Source organism: Lepidochelys kempii, chromosome 27 (assembly GCF_965140285.1).
Source record: "Lepidochelys kempii isolate rLepKem1 chromosome 27, rLepKem1.hap1, whole genome shotgun sequence".
Classification (NCBI taxonomy): Eukaryota; Metazoa; Chordata; order Testudines; family Cheloniidae; genus Lepidochelys; species Lepidochelys kempii.
The window spans coordinates 9,646,505-9,663,149 of record NC_136406.1 but is presented as its reverse complement, the minus strand read 5'-3'; the positions used below and the strand labels follow the sequence as shown (position 1 = coordinate 9,663,149).

General features: G+C 58.8%; 1 protein-coding gene across 1 annotated transcript in view; it reads right to left on the bottom strand.

The window, feature by feature from the left end:
* ACE (angiotensin I converting enzyme) overlaps positions 1-16,645 on the bottom strand; it is a 59,536-nt gene that overhangs the window by 1,623 nt on the left and 41,268 nt on the right. The window contains exons 12-24 of the mRNA XM_073326207.2: positions 16,184-16,395; positions 15,442-15,578; positions 14,956-15,114; positions 11,735-11,822; positions 10,915-11,058; positions 7,927-8,118; positions 6,574-6,671; positions 5,463-5,632; positions 4,464-4,687; positions 4,077-4,221; positions 3,657-3,755; positions 2,198-2,320; positions 268-455 (exon numbers count right to left, since the gene is read on the bottom strand). Of these exons, the coding sequence (XP_073182308.2) occupies positions 268-455; positions 2,198-2,320; positions 3,657-3,755; positions 4,077-4,221; positions 4,464-4,687; positions 5,463-5,632; positions 6,574-6,671; positions 7,927-8,118; positions 10,915-11,058; positions 11,735-11,822; positions 14,956-15,114; positions 15,442-15,578; positions 16,184-16,395 (1,979 nt within the window). The remainder of the gene's footprint in view (positions 1-267; positions 456-2,197; positions 2,321-3,656; positions 3,756-4,076; positions 4,222-4,463; positions 4,688-5,462; positions 5,633-6,573; positions 6,672-7,926; positions 8,119-10,914; positions 11,059-11,734; positions 11,823-14,955; positions 15,115-15,441; positions 15,579-16,183; positions 16,396-16,645) is intronic.

Here is a 16,645-nt window from a genome sequence, read left to right as displayed (position 1 = left end):
TGGGGACTGAATTGCACAGAGCAGCAGGACAAGCTCCTCCCCCAGCCCTGCAGCCCCTCCCCCTTGCACGTGGGGGGAGAGAAGAGGGGGAGAAATGCCGTCTCAGTGACGTGTTCACTTCGTGGTCTCTCCCCAGAGCCTGCCAGCAAGTGGGGCCAGCTGGGAACAATGGTGCTGGTGGAAGTCAGAGCACCAAGCCAAGCTTCCCACATCATGCGCCGCGTTTCCAGCGGGGCAGAACTCTCTCACACCCTCTGCTGGAAGTACCCGCATACGGCGTCCAGTTGTACTCGGGCCAGCCCAGGGTCTCCCCGTTCTTGGTGTTCTCCTGGATCAGCCAGTCCGTCAGCGGCTTGAAGTAGGTCATCAGGGCATCAGCCGACATGGTGGGCTGCCCCGTGATGAGCTGCATGGCCTCCGGCCAGGGCTTGCTGTAGCCCAGCTTCATGGCGTTCCTGCCGACGAGAGCGAGCTGCTCCAGGCACTGCTGCGGCAGACGCGGGTGCCGAAGCTGCACTTGCAAACAGCCCCAGCCTCCCGCCCCGTCCCCGTGAGGGGCTGGCGACGCGGCGGTCAGGGGGGTGACTGCAGCACATGGAGGCATGCCCCGGCTAGCTCTGAGCTAGCTCGCACGGGTGGCTTTGCTGCTTTTGGTGCCCGAGTACGTCCCCTGGGACCTGTGCTGTCCGCCTCCAAGCTAGCTCAGGGGCGTCACCACACAGCTGTGCGGCCAGACCCTTAGGCAGCCCCTGGGGGTTGTGCCAAAGGCCTCCTCTAGGGGGCGACAATCGCACGCAGGCAAGGCCAAGCCGTTACTAACGCCGAGAGCTGAGGCTCAGCCGGGGGCTTTAATGGGGCGCGAGCCAGGAGGCAGATGCACTGGAGAGGGAGGCCATTTAACCGGCCGGACTGGGCTGGGCAGACACAGGGCACCGTCGCTCAGATGAAGACCCGCTGCTCCGGCATACAGCAGTCTCGCTGCAGATCTATACAGCAGTGAAAGGGTTATGTCTGCTTTTCCTGGGGGATGGGGCGGGGCGGGGGCTCTTCCTTAAAACCAGACTTCATCCTTGCAGAAATCAAGGTGCCACCTAGTAGTGGCCTCTGATATTGCACCATATCTCCCTTGTGTAGTGGTCCCCAAACTTTTTCTGTCAGGCGCCCTCTTACCAGTAATGGAATCTATCCATGCCCCCCCACCCCCACCCCCCGGGAGCTGCAGTTGGGAGCCAGGCCAGGGCTGGGAGTGGAGCTGCAGTCGGAAGCCGGGCTGGGAGCCGGGGGCTGGGAGTTGGGGGCCAAGCTGCAGCCAGGTGCCAAGCCGCAGCCAGGTGCCAAGCCATGGTCGGGACCCCAGGCTGGAAACGGAGCTGCGGTCAAGGCCGGAAGCTGGGGGCCGAGCAGAACTGGGGACAGAGTGGGGCTGAGTGGCGCTCCCTCCCTGCCCTCCCCATGGGGGCTGGCCCAGGCTCTACCGCACCCCCTGGAAGATTTCTCAACCCCCACCCTCACTGGAGGGCGTGCCCCACAGTTTGGCGACCTCTGCCCTAGCGGAAGACGAGTCCGTTCCCACAAGTGCGGCCAACGCCGTTCAAATAGTGGCTGCTCCTGACTGGCTCAGATGCATCCACGGAGATAACTGGGGGGATTCAGCTGCTCCTCCTGACTTCACCACCTTGCCGGGAAGGGCGCAGACCCCAGCATTTGTACCTGGAGCCAGCCAGGACTCCACAGGGGCCTTAGAGCCAACCACGTCACCGGCAGGGTGGGGCGGAGGAGAACGCAGAGGTACTGGAGACCAGCATGTCCACCGCTTGGCTGTAAGCCTTTGTCCTCGTGCGGCACAAGGATCTCAAAGCACCTGGCAAACAGTCACTACTGCAGTGCTCTGGGAAGCTGCTGGGGCTGCAGATGGAGAACAGGAGGCTTAAGTGACTTTCCTGTTGAGTCAGCTGGGGAGCTGGGAATAGAACCCAGGAGTCCTGGCCCTCAGTCACTTGCCCTACACATTCTCTCCCATCACACAGGCGAACGTCCCCGGTGTTAAAGGAGAGATTTAAAACTGGGGCTCGGGAACCAGAAAAGGCCATCAGGAGACATCCAAGAGGGCAGGCTCTGTGCTGGCCTCCTGGCATTCTTACTCCTGGCACGCAGGCTCTGGAGGACCCCCTGGGTCTCTCCCGGCTGCTATACTCACGCCAGCAGGGTTCCAGCTTCCTTGGACTGGTAGATGTCACACTTGTGCAGGGGCCCTGTGTCACCGGCGGCTTTGCAGAGGGCTTGGTGGAACTGGAACTGGATCACAAAACTGACAAAGTACCTGGATTGGGGGATTGGAGGGAACGTGAGCAGGGCTGGCCAACAACTCTGGGGCCTCGTCAGGCCACATCAAATATTTCCAGGCCAGGTGGAACCTGGACACGCAAGTGCTTTGTCTGAGAGTCCGTGGAGCAGCAGGCCTCAGAGCCAGCCCTGCACTGTGCTATACAGCATGCTATACAGATTCAAAATGCAAAAACAGGACACATGCAGGATCCCCGCCCCACTCCATGGCCCTGCCCCATGCTCCTCCTCTTCTCCCAGAGGCTCCATGCCCTGGCCAGGCTGGAAGCCGGAGCTGGGTAGTGGCAAGAGGTGTCCAGGGAAGCCGGGTTGCTGTGGGGAGCCCCGGACCCTCCACCAGCCCTGGGTGTGGGGCCAAGGTGCCTGAGAGCAGCCCCTGCCCCTTGTCCCCACTTCCCAGGGCATGCCTCCCAGGGCAGATGGAGAGTCTGGGGCTCCTCACAGCAGCCCAGGCTCCCTGGGTGGCTCTTCCTACTGCCCAGCTCCGGCTTCCAGCCTGGCCAGGGCCAGGGCTTCGGGGGGATGGGGGGGAGAGGAGAAGCAGGGGGTGCCTCACAGCAAGGGGGGGACTTAAGCCCACCTCAGCCCCCCCCATCCCACCAGAAAGAGACTGGCACCACCTGAGCCTCGGGCAGGCACAGAGCAGTGCCCCGGGGAATCCGGGACAAATGCTGTCCTGGAGTCATCCAGCCTAGAACCGGGACTTGAAATGTGCATTCGGGACGGTCCTGCCCAGTCAGGGACGGGCGGTCACCCACATGGGGCTATATTCAAGTGCTTGTTTGGACATACAGATGTCAATAGTCCTAGGTGCCGCTGTATTCCCAATCGACCTCAGGGGGAGTTTAGGGCCCAGGAGTGTAATGGCTACAGTTGGGAGTGGCCCAGAACATTGGAGTTAGCCTCCCCAGGCTGACAAAAAGCCCTTGAATCATTCAAAGACCTCAAGACGGCAGTTTAGCTCCAACATGAATGACAGAACGGCTAGCATCACCACTGCTGCCCACAACACCCCAGCCTTTCCGGAGGGCTCGCCCCCAAGCCGTGACCACGTCCGGCCCTGCTCCCGAGGGCACCCTGGCTCCTTGTGCACATGGCTGACAGACAGGTGACCCCCAGGCTGCAGTTCTTGTCATTGCTGGACGGGTCTGGTATCGACAGACCGGATCATCCACGCCCACCCACTGCCCACCCCGTCATCCCCCCTCTCGCTGCGGCCCTTCCGCCCAGGTCAGATGAGTGGCTACGGGCTGAGCCGGGCTCGTTGCCAAGCAAAGGCGAAGGGAGTCAGTAGGAGAGGCATGCCTGTGTACCTGACATAGGGAACGTTGGCCGGGATGTGAAACTTCGCGCCAGGATCAAAGTCATCCTCCGACCTGGGCACAGGCGGGCACAACCCCTGGTACTTCAACCTGCACGGTGGGGTGAGGAGAAAGCAGCGGTTAGAGACCTCCAGCCAGCACAGCTCCACAAGACGGGAGGGAGACTGCGTGTGAGCAGGGGAGGGGGCACACAGCAAAAGAGGGACTGGTGAGAGCAGAGACCTCGTCAAGGTCGGGGAGGGGAGAAGCTGTGGAACCTGACAGGACTGCCAGGCGAGCATCCTACATTGCAATGAGATGGGTAGATGCCCCAGACCGGACCTCACGCGGCAGAGAACTGCTCGGAGCCCTTTGCTGCCCAGGGGTGCAGTTGGATGTGTCCCCAGTGCCAGGCCGGCACCTCCGACTGACCTGAGGTTCCACCACTGCTGGTTATATTCGTCCTCCTGAATGCGCCCGTCAAACACCTTCCAGCGCCACTGGTCCATCAGGTACCCGAAGGGCAGGAAGGCGATCTTATCCAGGGCAATGCTCATCAGGTAGTTAATGTCACTCTCTGCAAAGGACGGGGAGCGGATGGGAGGTCAGCGAGGCAGCGCGTCCAGCAGATCCCTCGCCACCCCCACTGGCCAGCAGCCCATCGACATCAGCAGCCTCTGATGGGCCTTGGAAAGTTCTAAGCCGAGAGCTGGATAAGCAGCCAACAGCCCTCAGTACCAACAGCTGACAGCCTGCCCCCAGCCCCCTCCCAGGCTCGCTGACTTCTGGGGAGCGAGCCCCGGGCCCTGGCCAGCTCACCGTTGTTGTCCTCTACTCGATCCAGTAGATTGATGCTGTGCAGGTGCTTGGGCGTGGAGACCGACAGGGCCATGACGTCGCCGATGGCCTCGTGGAAGCCGGGGTTGGCCCCGTCGCGGAAGGAGATGGGTTGGTCCTTGTACTGCAGGAAGTATTGGACGTGCCCCATCTCGTGGTGGACGGTGATCAGGTCGTCCATGTTCACCACCGTGCACTGCTTAATCCTGGAACGTGGGGCGAGAGAGAGAGAGCGCGCACACGGGTTAATGTGGGGACGGGGGCGGGAGAGAAAGGGAGAAAGCAAGCAAGAAACTACTACGATGGAAGCTACAGAAATACCCGATGTGCCCAGACAGATAGCACAGACAGCGAGACCCAGACAGCGAGACCCAGACAGCGAGCTGCAGCTCTCCTCAGCTACATCTGCAGCAAACAAGCCCCATGGCAGCGAGTCTCAGAGCCCTGGTCAACTGACTTTGGCTCACACCGCCAGGCTAAAAATAGCCATGTAGACACTGGGGCTTGGGCTGGAGCCTGGGCTCTGAAACCCAGCAAGGCTGGAGGGTCTTGGAGCCTCAACGGCTATTTTCAGCCCCACAGCGCTAGTCCCTGGACCTGGGCTCCGAGACTCCCTGCCGTGGGCTGTTTTAGCTGGGTGGACGTACCCACCAACAAGCAGTTCCCAGGGCTGGAGCAGGCTTCCTGCAGGGATGCAGGCCTGAAGTGGGGCTGGACTGACACCCCGGTGCAGAGTGTGGCTCCGTGTTGCTGTCCCCAGCCACTGACAGAGTCAATCTGCCTGCGGCCCTAGGCCAGGGCTCAAAATCCTGCTCCAACTAGGGGCAGGAACAGCCTGCCCTGCCGCGAGGATTGGCAAACAGACAAGACATCAAAGCAGGGGGCAGGGAGCTGCCAGGATTGGCGATCGCTCTGCTAAGACCCCTCTGCTCTGTTCAAGTGCCAGCCTGGGGCACTGCCCAGCCCCGTCCCTGGAGGCACCTGAAGTCCTTGCGGTTGTAGAAGTCCCAAGCAGAGGCGTGGCACACCACTTCCCGGCCAGCTGGCTTCTCAATCATGGACTTGGCCCAGAACTCTGGCGGCATGGGGATCAGGCCCAGGGAAGTAAAGAACTTATCCGACTCTTGAAACATCCTCTCCGGGGTCCAGCCCTGTGCAGCCAGCAGAGAGAGCACATGGGAGCCGGAAGCAGGAACGGTCCAGGGCAGACAGGCAGGAAGCCAGGGCCAGTAACACGGCAGCACTTCTCGCCTCCGAATCTCAGGCCATCAGGAAGGAGGGACTCAGGGCGGTTCCACACTGGGAACTGGCAGAGCTACATTGCTCAGAGGGGTGAAAATCCACCCCTGTGCGATGTAGTTTAGCTGACCAAACCCCCAGCGTAGACAGCGCTAGGTCAAAGTTTCAGGGATTATCTCTTGGGGCAGGGGACTGCAGTCTAGGACGTGCTCAGTAACAGGAGGCTCTGGGACAGCTCTAAGGAGTGGCTCCAGTTTGTACCTAACACAGCACTGACTTCCTGGCCCATACAGCCCCCCCTTGCCATTAGCAACACGAAATATAAACCTCAGTCTGTTTATTCCTGAGCTTAGCAGGTCCCTGTAGGACCCTCTGTGCCTATACCTACCTCCATCTGCCTCACAGACAGCAAGAGCCTGCTTATGTTGCTTTGCACCTTATATAGTTATTTTACACCGGTGCATGGGTGGGGGGTGCTGACATACTGAGCTGGGAGTGATTTTCACCCACTTAGCACAGCTGGGAATGCTGGAACAAGGTGCAAGGCAAAGGAGATTCAGCCCCTTTTCAACCCAGGGTGGAGCTAATAGGACCCACCTGGTCTGGTTACCAGGTGGAGCCAGCAGAAGAACTCTGAATTTCTCTGCAAGGTGCTATCTTGATTCTCTCCAATTTTACAACAGAGTATCCTACTGGTTCCTGAGCTGCATAAGTGTGAGGAGAATCAGGCCCAGTTATTCAGGCTGGTTATTCTGAGACCTGAACTGTTTCCCGGGGGAAGGGAAGTCAGCATCACCTAGACAGAAGAAGGGGTTCCCAAGAGCAGAGTCTCAAAGAGTTTGAACGCACTGACCTGTTTTTGCATGGCCGGGGTGGCATCCACTTTCGTGGCACTAGGGTAGGGCATCACCAAGTCAAAAATGTTGGACCACGACTGGGCCCACATATTCCCTAGAGACCCGCAAGCGGATTTGGGGGCAGGAAGCAGGGGAGAAAGGGAGAAAAGAACAAAGCAAAGTTACTCCCAGCCCTGGAGCCAGAAGGGACGTCACTCCCTTAGGCTATTTTCAAAGATGCCTAAGGGCTTTGGATGCCTGTAAAGGGAATCCCAGGGGTGGCTCTGAAAGCCTCAGCCCTGGCTTGCAAAGAGGGGAAGGGAGCTGGTCAGCCTCCCTGCTCTTCCCGTCCTCCTCCCAGCCAGAAATCCTCCTCCTGTTCTCAAATGCAACCCTGTTCTCGGGGTAACACATGACTCCATGAGTCCCTTTTCTGTACTAAAAGGTCCTGGCTGAGAGACCTGGCGAAAGCCAATGTAACTCCACTGCCATCAGTGAAAGGAAGGACAGTTCAGTGGTTAGCGTGCAAGCCTAGGATTTAGCAGACCTGGCTTCAATTCTCTGTTCTGCCACAGACTTCCTGGGTCACCTTGGACAAGTGTCTTAGGCTCAGGTCCTCACAGGTACTTAGGCTCCTGCCTTCTCTTGAGTTCTATGGACATTAGGAATTTGCATACCTTTGAGGATCTGGGCCTTAGCCACTCTGGGGATCATGCCCTGCCCTCCCTCACATATAAGCTTGTGAGATGCTCTGATAGTGCAGCGATGGGGCCAGAGAGACAGAAATGGAGCTGGCCTGGCTTTGATACCCAGTTTCAGCTTGGGGCCAAGAGCCCAGAGAGGCGGGAAAACATCACCCAGTATGTAGCGCAGCGGACTGCAAAGCAGGACTCCTGCCTTGGCAGCCGGCTCGCTGGGACTCGCGGTAGATCAGACAGTTCCCACGGTTAGATGCCCCGAGTTTGATACCCGGGGCCAGACTTCGCAGAGAGCTCTGGGCGATTTTGTCAGGTGCAGCACTCTGTGTGCTGGGCTCTTTGCAAAGCCGGGCCCCACCGGTGAGCACCGGGCCTGTGGGGAAGTCTGGGCCCTAACAATGGGCCCTGATTTCCAGAGGATGGGGGCCCTTTCGTTCCAATGGGCCCTTACCCACTAGCACCATCACCCCCACATTAACAGGGTGATTCACTGCCCCACGGAAAACTGGCCACTGGAGCCAGCTGGGAGGATGGGGTGTTAGGTCTCCGGGGTGGGGGCAAAGGAGAAGGAGGTCCATCTCAGACGTCAGTGGCCCCTGGCCATCCCAGCGCCCAGACAATAATGTCCCAAGAGATGCAACGGCCCCGGGCGTGCCCAGGGGGGGGTCTTACCAAGCAGGTGAGCTGGGATGGGGCCCTTCAGGTTGATGTGCTCCTGCCCGTATTTGTTGAGGAGGGCGCGGCGCACGTAGGCATGCAGGTTGAGGTACAGGGGCTGCAGCTGCTGGTACAGCTGCTCCAGGTCCGCTTCGAAGGTGGGCGTCTCGTAGAGGGATCTCCAGAAGGCCCCATTGTCCGTGTGACCTGCCCGGATGCAGAAGGAGAGCGGAGATCGTGAGCACCCTGCCATGTCCGCATTGGTGCCCTGCTGCTGATCTCCACAGGCTGCACCAGCCCTGGCCCGGGGACAGCCCTGCCCCCTCGCTCCGGGGCTGGAAGTGTGGGCGGAGGGCGGCTGACTGAGCCATTGTAGTTGGCTCCAAGTGGCCTTCCTCATCTCCCTCATCTAGCTCCCATCACGCTGGGCTTTCAGAGACCCCAGGCCACACCCAGGACCTTGCTGGGGGCTGCTGCTTTTTAGTCCACTTCCCTTCAGCCAAGCCCGTGAAGCCCTGCGAGGCGTTCGCCTGGGGCCATAGTGAGATTGTCCAGGGGGCCTAAGGAAAGTTGAGGCCCGGTTCCCATTGAATCCCAGTGGAACTGGGCACTGAGGAAAAGGATTGTGTCTGAGTAAGGAGCTCAGGGTTGGGCGCAGGGAGCTGGAGGCCTCTGATAAATCTTCTGCGGTGGGGTGGGGATGGGAGCGCAGTGGGGCGGCTATAGAGGGGCGGGGACGGGAGCGAATTGGGGTAGACATGGGAGCAGAGTGGGGCAGGGAGGGGGGTGTGGTGGGACAGGCACAGGGGATGGGGACGGGAGTGCAGTGGGGCGGCTATAGAGGGGATGGAAGTGTAGTGGGACGGAGATAGGGGATGGGTCAGGAGCACAGTGCAGTGGGGATGGGAGCTGAGTGGTGCAGGGATGGGGATGCATTGGGGCAGGGATGGGGAGTGTGGTGGGATGGGCACAGGGGGTGGGGACGGAAGTGCAGTGGGGCAGGGATAGGGGAGGGGATGGGAGTGCAGTGGGGTAGACATGGGAGCGCAGAGAGGAGGCTATAGAGGGGCGGGATGGGAGCGCAGTGGGACAGAGATAGGAGTGGGGACAGGAGCACAGTGGGGCAGGGATGGGAGTGCACTGGGGGCAGGGATAGGAGTGTGGTGGGACGGGCACAGGGGGTGGGGACGGGAGTGCAGTGGGGCAGGGATAGGGGAGGGGATGGGAGTGCAGTGGGGTAGACATGGGAGCGCAGAGAGGAGGCTATAGAGGGGCGGGATGGGAGCGCAGTGGGGGCAGGGACAGGAGTGGGGACAGGAGCACAGTGGGGCAGGGATGGGAGTGCACTGGGGGCAGGGATAGGAGTGGGGACAGGAGCACAGTGGGGCAGGGATGGGAGTGCACTGGGGGCAGGGACAGGAGTGTGGTGGGACGGGCACAGGGGGTGGGGACGGGAGTGCAGTGGGGCAGGGATAGGGGAGGGGATGGGAGTGCAGTGGGGTAGACATGGGAGCGCAGAGAGGCTATAGAGGGGCGGGATGGGAGCGCAGTGGGGCAGAGATAGGAGTGGGGACAGGAGCACAGTGGGGCAGGGATGGGAGTGCACTGGGGGCAGGGATAGGAGTGTGGTGGGACGGGCACAGGGGGTGGGGATTGGAGTGCAGTGGGGCGGCTATAGAGGGGTGAGGATGGAAGTGTAGTGGGACGGAGATAGGGGATGGGTCAGGAGCACAGTGCAGTGGGGATGGGAGCTGAGTGGTGCAGGGATGGGGATGCATTGGGGCAGGGATGGGGAGTGTGGTGGGATGGGCACAGGGGGTGGGGATGGGAGTGCAGTGGGGCAGGGATAGGGGAGGGGATGGGAGTGCAGTGGGGTAGACATGGGAGTGCAGAGAGGAGGCTATAGAGGGGCGGGATGGGAGTGCAGTGGGGCAGAGATAGGAGTGGGGACAGGAGCACAGTGGGGCAGGGATGGGAGTGCACTGGGGGCAGGGATAGGAGTGTGGTGGGACGGGCACAGGGGGTGGGGACGGGAGTGCAGTGGGGCAGGGATAGGGGAGGGGATGGGAGTGCAGTGGGGCAGACATGGGAGCGCAGAGAGGAGGCTATAGAGGGGCGGGATGGGAACGCAGTGGGGGCAGGGATAGGAGTGGGGACAGGAGCACAGTGGGGCAGGGATGGGAGTGCACTGGGGGCAGGGATAGGAGTGTGGTGGGACGGGCACAGGGGGTGGGGACGGGAGTGCAGTGGGGCAGGGATAGGGGAGGGGATGGGAGTGCAGTGGGGTAGACATGGGAGCGCAGAGAGGAGGCTATAGAGGAGCGGGATGGGAGCGCAGTGGGGCAGAGATAGGAGTGGGGACAGGAGCACAGTGGGGCAGGGATGGGAGTGCACTGGGGGCAGGGATAGGAGTGTGGTGGGACGGGCACAGGGGGTGGGGACGGGAGTGCAGTGGGGCAGGGATAGGGGAGGGGATGGGAGTGCAGTGGGGTAGACATGGGAGCGCAGAGAGGAGGCTATAGAGGGGCGGGATGGGAGCGCAGTGGGGGCAGGGACAGGAGTGGGGACAGGAGCACAGTGGGGCAGGGATGGGAGTGCACTGGGGGCAGGGATAGGAGTGGGGACAGGAGCACAGTGGGGCAGGGATGGGAGTGCACTGGGGGCAGGGACAGGAGTGTGGTGGGACGGGCACAGGGGGTGGGGACGGGAGTGCAGTGGGGCAGGGATAGGGGAGGGGATGGGAGTGCAGTGGGGTAGACATGGGAGCGCAGAGAGGCTATAGAGGGGCGGGATGGGAGCGCAGTGGGGCAGAGATAGGAGTGGGGACAGGAGCACAGTGGGGCAGGGATGGGAGTGCACTGGGGGCAGGGATAGGAGTGTGGTGGGACGGGCACAGGGGGTGGGGACAGGAGCGCAGTGGGGTGGGGACGGGAGCAGGCTGTGTCGTTAGGGAGTGGTGGACCCTCTCCCTTTGGGAAGGCACCTCCACAGCAGGAAGCTGACCATTAAGCCTGGCTGCCTTGTTGCTCAGCTCCACATATCTCTTGTATTTGCTTTTGATCTCCTTCCCGGAGGCGTCCCGCCAGCCCTTCCAGGAGAAGAGGAGCTCGTCATAATCCCGCGACTTGGCTAGGATGTCGGTGAGGTCTACAAAGAGAGGAAATGACCATGGTGTGCCTCGTAACATCGCAGAACCTGGGCACCGCTGGAGTTCCCGGCTGACCCCACATCCCCAGCCACAGCCTCTTCTACCCGTAGACCAGCCACCACAGAACGGTTCCCATTGCCCAGTCCTCCTTCACCTTCCCAGGCTCCCCTCCTCGACTCTACTGCAAACGTCCCCATGAGCTCACCTGGCGGGATCGTCTCCCACTCCCCGCTAGACTCACCCCACGGGACCGCTGCTCCCTGCCATCATTCGAACTCTGCTTTTCCCTCTAAGTCACCCTCTCCCAAAGCCCTCCTGAGAGAACCCTTGCTGGTCACAGTTTTCTCTGTTGTCCATATGAATGTAACCAGTCCTCTATATTTCACATGCTCTGTAGTGGAAACTCATCCAGAGCAATCAAGTAGGGTTTGCTAACACACTGATACTAGACCAGATTTGATACTGGGCTCCGTTGGGTTGTAGCCATCGCAGCTGAGATCAGACACGATTGGAATTCCCCGGGCATTTGGGAACCGTCACACACTTTCCTCCCAGTTTGCTGCACACACATATGGAGATCCTAGCTTTAATTTCTGGAGCACCTTCAAAGAACTTCAGGTGCTGGGCGGTGATAGTGGGCGCCTCCCATTCCCTGGAGTCCTTGCTACCTCTTACCAGGATCCAATGGATAGCACTTGTCCTGTCCCTTGCAGACCTTGGCTATGCTGTATGTGGTCTCCATGTCCGAGAGGATGTTGTTGTACTGAAAAAGAAATTGTATCCACTTAGATGCCTGTTTATTGCTCTTCACTCAGAGACAATCCAACAGCATTCCCTGTCTCCAGCCACCCTTCTCTGGCCCTTCCATCCAGAGATCTCAAAACACTTTACAGAGATGAATGAATTCAGCCTCACCACTGCCGGGAAGGTAGGGAATGAACATCCACGTTTCACAGGGCATGTGTATGGCGGGGGGAAATGGAGGCACAGAGAGACGAGACTTCCCCAAGCTCAATCTATGAGCCAGTGGAAGTCCCAGGGGCCTGAATCTTCAACCCACAGGATGCAAATCTCCCTCATTTACCTCAGTGGGAGTTTTGTCTCTCCTGTGACAAGGAGGGAGGCTGGAGCCTGGGAATCCTGAGTCCCGCTACCGTGCTCTGGGCACTAGCTGATACTCCTCCCTGCCCTCACACACAAACACTCTCTGTCTCTTTCAACGAGAGAGAGAACATGGGAAGCCAAGTGGTTTAATGGTGGCAGTCCACGCCTGGCATAACTGTACTAATAGAACCGTTGAAAAATGAGCCATAGGTCAGTCGCCTCATGCCCTCATTCTCTGTATAGGCTGAGCTCCTGTGTCAGACTACATCTCCCATGATGCACCAGGGTCTGGGGATGGGAGGCAGTGCATCATGGGAAATTGAGTCCAATTGCGGAATCCAAACAATAAACAAGAACGGGGGCGCGAGGCAACCAAACTCCAACTCCAACAAGGGTCCATGGCAGCATGTCCACATTGAAATATTTTGACTCTCACACATTCAGTTTTTGAACAAAAGAAATCATTTTTTTCCCATGGAAAGCAGATCCTTTCTGCAAAGCAATTAAGTTGAAAAAACACTTTTCTGTCAAAAAAACAGTTTTGATTGAAAAATGTTGATCAGACCTAATTACTAATCAGCTGGCCAGCTCAGACACTGTACCAAATCCATGGCCTCAGACCTTCCCGGCTGGGCTTCATGACAAGGGTCAGAACTCAGCCTCCCCCTAGGACACAGACCCCACCACATGGAACTAAAGGAGAATCTCCAAGAGTTGTTAGGAGGAGCAGGGCCCATGACTAGCGCTTCTGCTTTGGGGGATTTATTAATTTCATTGGGGGAGGTATTTTTAGCAATTTTTGAGTTTTATGCAGCTGTCCAAAAATCAGGGGAGTTTCAGGACTTTCTCTTTGTATAGACTGGAATGATTCATGAGCTACATGACTCATTCCAGCCTATACTTCCGTAAGGGTAATCGCTTTGTCATGGTCCCTTGTGTACTTGAACATAGTATTTTTTCAAACAGCATTGTGTTGAAGTGCACTCAGGAACCTTCATGGCGCACTAGCAGGGTATACATCAGTGTTCTCCAACCTTTTTACACCCAAGATCAATTTTTGAATTTAAGGGTAACCCAGGATCTACCCTGCCCCTTCCCCGAGGCCCCACTCCACTCACTCCATCCCCCCGCTTGCTCTCCCCCACCCTCACCCTGGGGCCAAGGGGTTCGCAGTGTGGGAGGGGGCTCCAGGCTGAGGTGCAGGAGGGCATGTGGGGTGTTGGCAGGGGCTTGGGGTGCAGGAGGGGATTTGGGGTGCAGGAGGGGGCATGAGGTGCTGGCTCTGGGAGGGAGGTCAGGGCTGGGGCAGGGGGTTGGGGTACATGAGGGGGCTCACGGTGCTGGCTTGGGAGGACGGTCAGGGCTGGGGCTTGGGGTGCAGGAGGGGGTATGGGGAGCTGGCTCTGGGAGGGGGGTCAGGGCTGGGTCAGGGGGTTGGGGTGCAGCCTCCTGCCTGGCGGCACTTACCGCAGGCAGCCCCTGGTTGGCAGCATAGTGAGGCTAAGGCAGGCTTCCTGCCTGCCCTGGCCCTACACCGCTCCTGGAAGGGGCCAACATGCTGCCCCTCTCTGCTGGCACCGAGACCCCTTCCCCCACCACGGGGCCGCACTGGCCACTTCTGGGAGTGGCGTGGGGCCGTGGCAGGCAAGGACCCTGCCTTAGCGGCAGCCCCGCTACACCACCAGAGATGGCAATCGACTGGGAGAGTCGCCAGGTTCGACCAGTCGATCACGATCGGTGACCACTCGTCTACATGGACCAATTAACGTACAACACATTACTGCACTTTAGAATTCACCCCCCTCCCCCCCAGTGTGCATTACAACTCCGTGTAGACAAGCCCTTAGATACAAGTAACTCTTTCCAATAAACACCGATTTCATTTGTTGTGTATCGGGGGTGAGGGTGGAGGGGGGGGTTAATCAGTGTACTGATTCCATCCAGGAGAGGGCAGTGGTGTACACACACCCCCACACCCACCCCTGCCCCTTGGTCTGCCCCAATAGCACAGAACACAAAGGGTCTCTTTTAAAATGGGCTTGTCACACTGGAGTATCTGGGAGTCGGGCGGACGCATTTCTGACCTGCTCAGTAAACTCTCTTTATTGTGGTTGGGAATAATCCGTGTTTTAAAGGGGGCGTCGGGCCTCCTGCCCAAGCCTGCTGGGAACCCACCATCCCATCCTCATGTGATGTTGTGGCAACGGCGGGGGCTGCGCTCGGACTGTGCTGCCGGATGAGACAGGAGGAGGCGGATGGGCAGGGAAGGAGGGCGCGTGAAGGCACACTTTGGGGTACTCTGGCCAGATCATGAAAAACACAGGAGTTCGGCTCCCCTTTTGGGTGGAATTTCGGGCCTGTTACTTTTATCTAACTGGATCTCCCAGACCTACTCGTAACTCACCCACCAGGAACCTGGGATCAGCCCTGTACTGCATCTCGTCCTTCTCCATTTCCAGGATCAGTGCCGGCCCAGGTGCAGCCCTCCAGCTAAGGGCAACACAGAGTTATGCAAAGCAGCCCACAGCTGCCCTCGCCTTTCATAGGAGATTACAGACCCCAGCATGCAATACTCCCGCTGCATCTGAAGAGCCAAGCCGCGCTGCATGCTGGGACACGAAGTCTTTGCTTGGTGAACCCCGTGGGGCAGGGATTGGGCCTTCTCTGCTTGGGAAGCGCCCAGCATGCTGTCTCAGCTCCGCATGGAAGACGTGGGAGGCCGCAATCCACTCCATGTTAAGCGGGGCCTTCTGGGTGCTGCCACAGAACACCCTGCCTCCCCCTCCTCTCACCTCCTTCAGCTCCAGGTCAGGCAGGGCGGCCCTCTCAATGTCACTCAGTTTCTTCAGGATGCGCTTGACGCTCTGGTCCTGGAAGTCAGAGTAGTCGAACTGCCGGGCCTGCATGCCGTGCTTCAGGGTGTGGGCTGACATCTCCAGGTTCTTCTCCAGCTGCAGGACCAAGGGGGGACAGGAAAGGGATCATCTGATTGGGGTGATGAGACGCAGCCCCCGCTAAGAATACTGGCAGCTATGGCATGCTCTCACTGCAGGCTGGCCAGAGACCTAGGTCTAGGTCTAATCTACAAATGAGGCCCAACTCATTTAGGGATGACGGGAGAAAGGCACCTCCCAGCATATGAATGCTACTCTTTGGCTACCCCCTGGCAGCAGCAGGAGCTGCCCCGGTTTTCTGTGCTTGTCTGCAATGGACTTTGGGGACAACCTGCCTGCCTCTGCTCAGCGTCACACTCTGTGGCCTGCAGCCCGGTCTCATACCATGACCTGCTTGTTGTAGTCCGTGATGTTGGTGTTGTAAGCCCAGGACGCCTCGCTGTAGGCGTTCCACACCACTTCGGCCGTGCTGTTGTACTCCCCCAAGAAGTCTTTGGCTTGTGCTTCGTCCGCTACTTTATCTAGAAGTGGGGAAAATCCAATGGATAAAGTAGGAAAATGAGCTCTTCCCCTTGTGTGAGCAGAACCTCCTTGGAGAAACCATGAATCCAGTGCCACAGGCTCTCCACGCATCTGAGCGGGCACCACTTCCTGCCCCCTTAGAGGGACGTGACAGGAGAAGCCAACAGAAGAGTAGCAGGTCGACGCTAGTGAGGCATCTGCCTTTGTTCATCTGGACAGGAGTAGCCAGGCTGAGCCCAGCAGTCTAGACCGTACCGGTCAGCCAATCAGAATGCAGCCCAGAATGCTACCTCATGGATGATCTGTTACATCGGGAGAGCAGGAATTACTCTAACAGAAGAGACCCTTGGCCCATCTCGTTGTGGATCAGGTGTCCAGCCAATGGCGCATGTTTCAAAGGAAGGTGCAGTGCCCCACGAAGCACATGACTGTGTGATGCTATCCGGAGCCCAGCCGGAGCACGGTGCTATTTCGGACTAGCCCATCTCACCACGCTCTAGCAGAGACATTGCCCACCTCCCACGTGTATTCTGAGTAGCAATGCCATGCTGTGTCCATCTGGGGACACCTCCCAACACCCCTGGACCCAGCGCTGAGGATTTACCGATGCCATCAGGGTAGCCCTCAGGGACAGGCGGGCGCCACTCGAAGTCCGGCCAGCCCAGTGTTTCGTTCCTTTTGTTGTTCTGATTCTGAAGCCACGCTGTCACAGGGCTGAAGTACTCCAGGAGGGCCCCAGCGTCCATCTTCTCCATGCCAGTCATATTGAAGAGGATCTCTTGCCAGGGCTTGGAAGAGCCAGCTTTCAACACCTCACTGCAGAGAACCGGGAAAGCAAATGCCAGCAAGAGACAATGAGATGGACATGTCAAGCAAAGCATGTATAGTTTTGCACATCAAGAGACGGGTGTGATGCTGGGAGAGCAGGTGCCAGCTCATGCCAAAGTCCCCATGTCTCAATTGAACGCTGACACACACAGAGCTGGAATAAGTCTGCCTCACCTGTGTGTTAGTGTTATTAAAATAGGTATTAGAATGATAAAAATGTGTCTAGAATGCTTGTGAG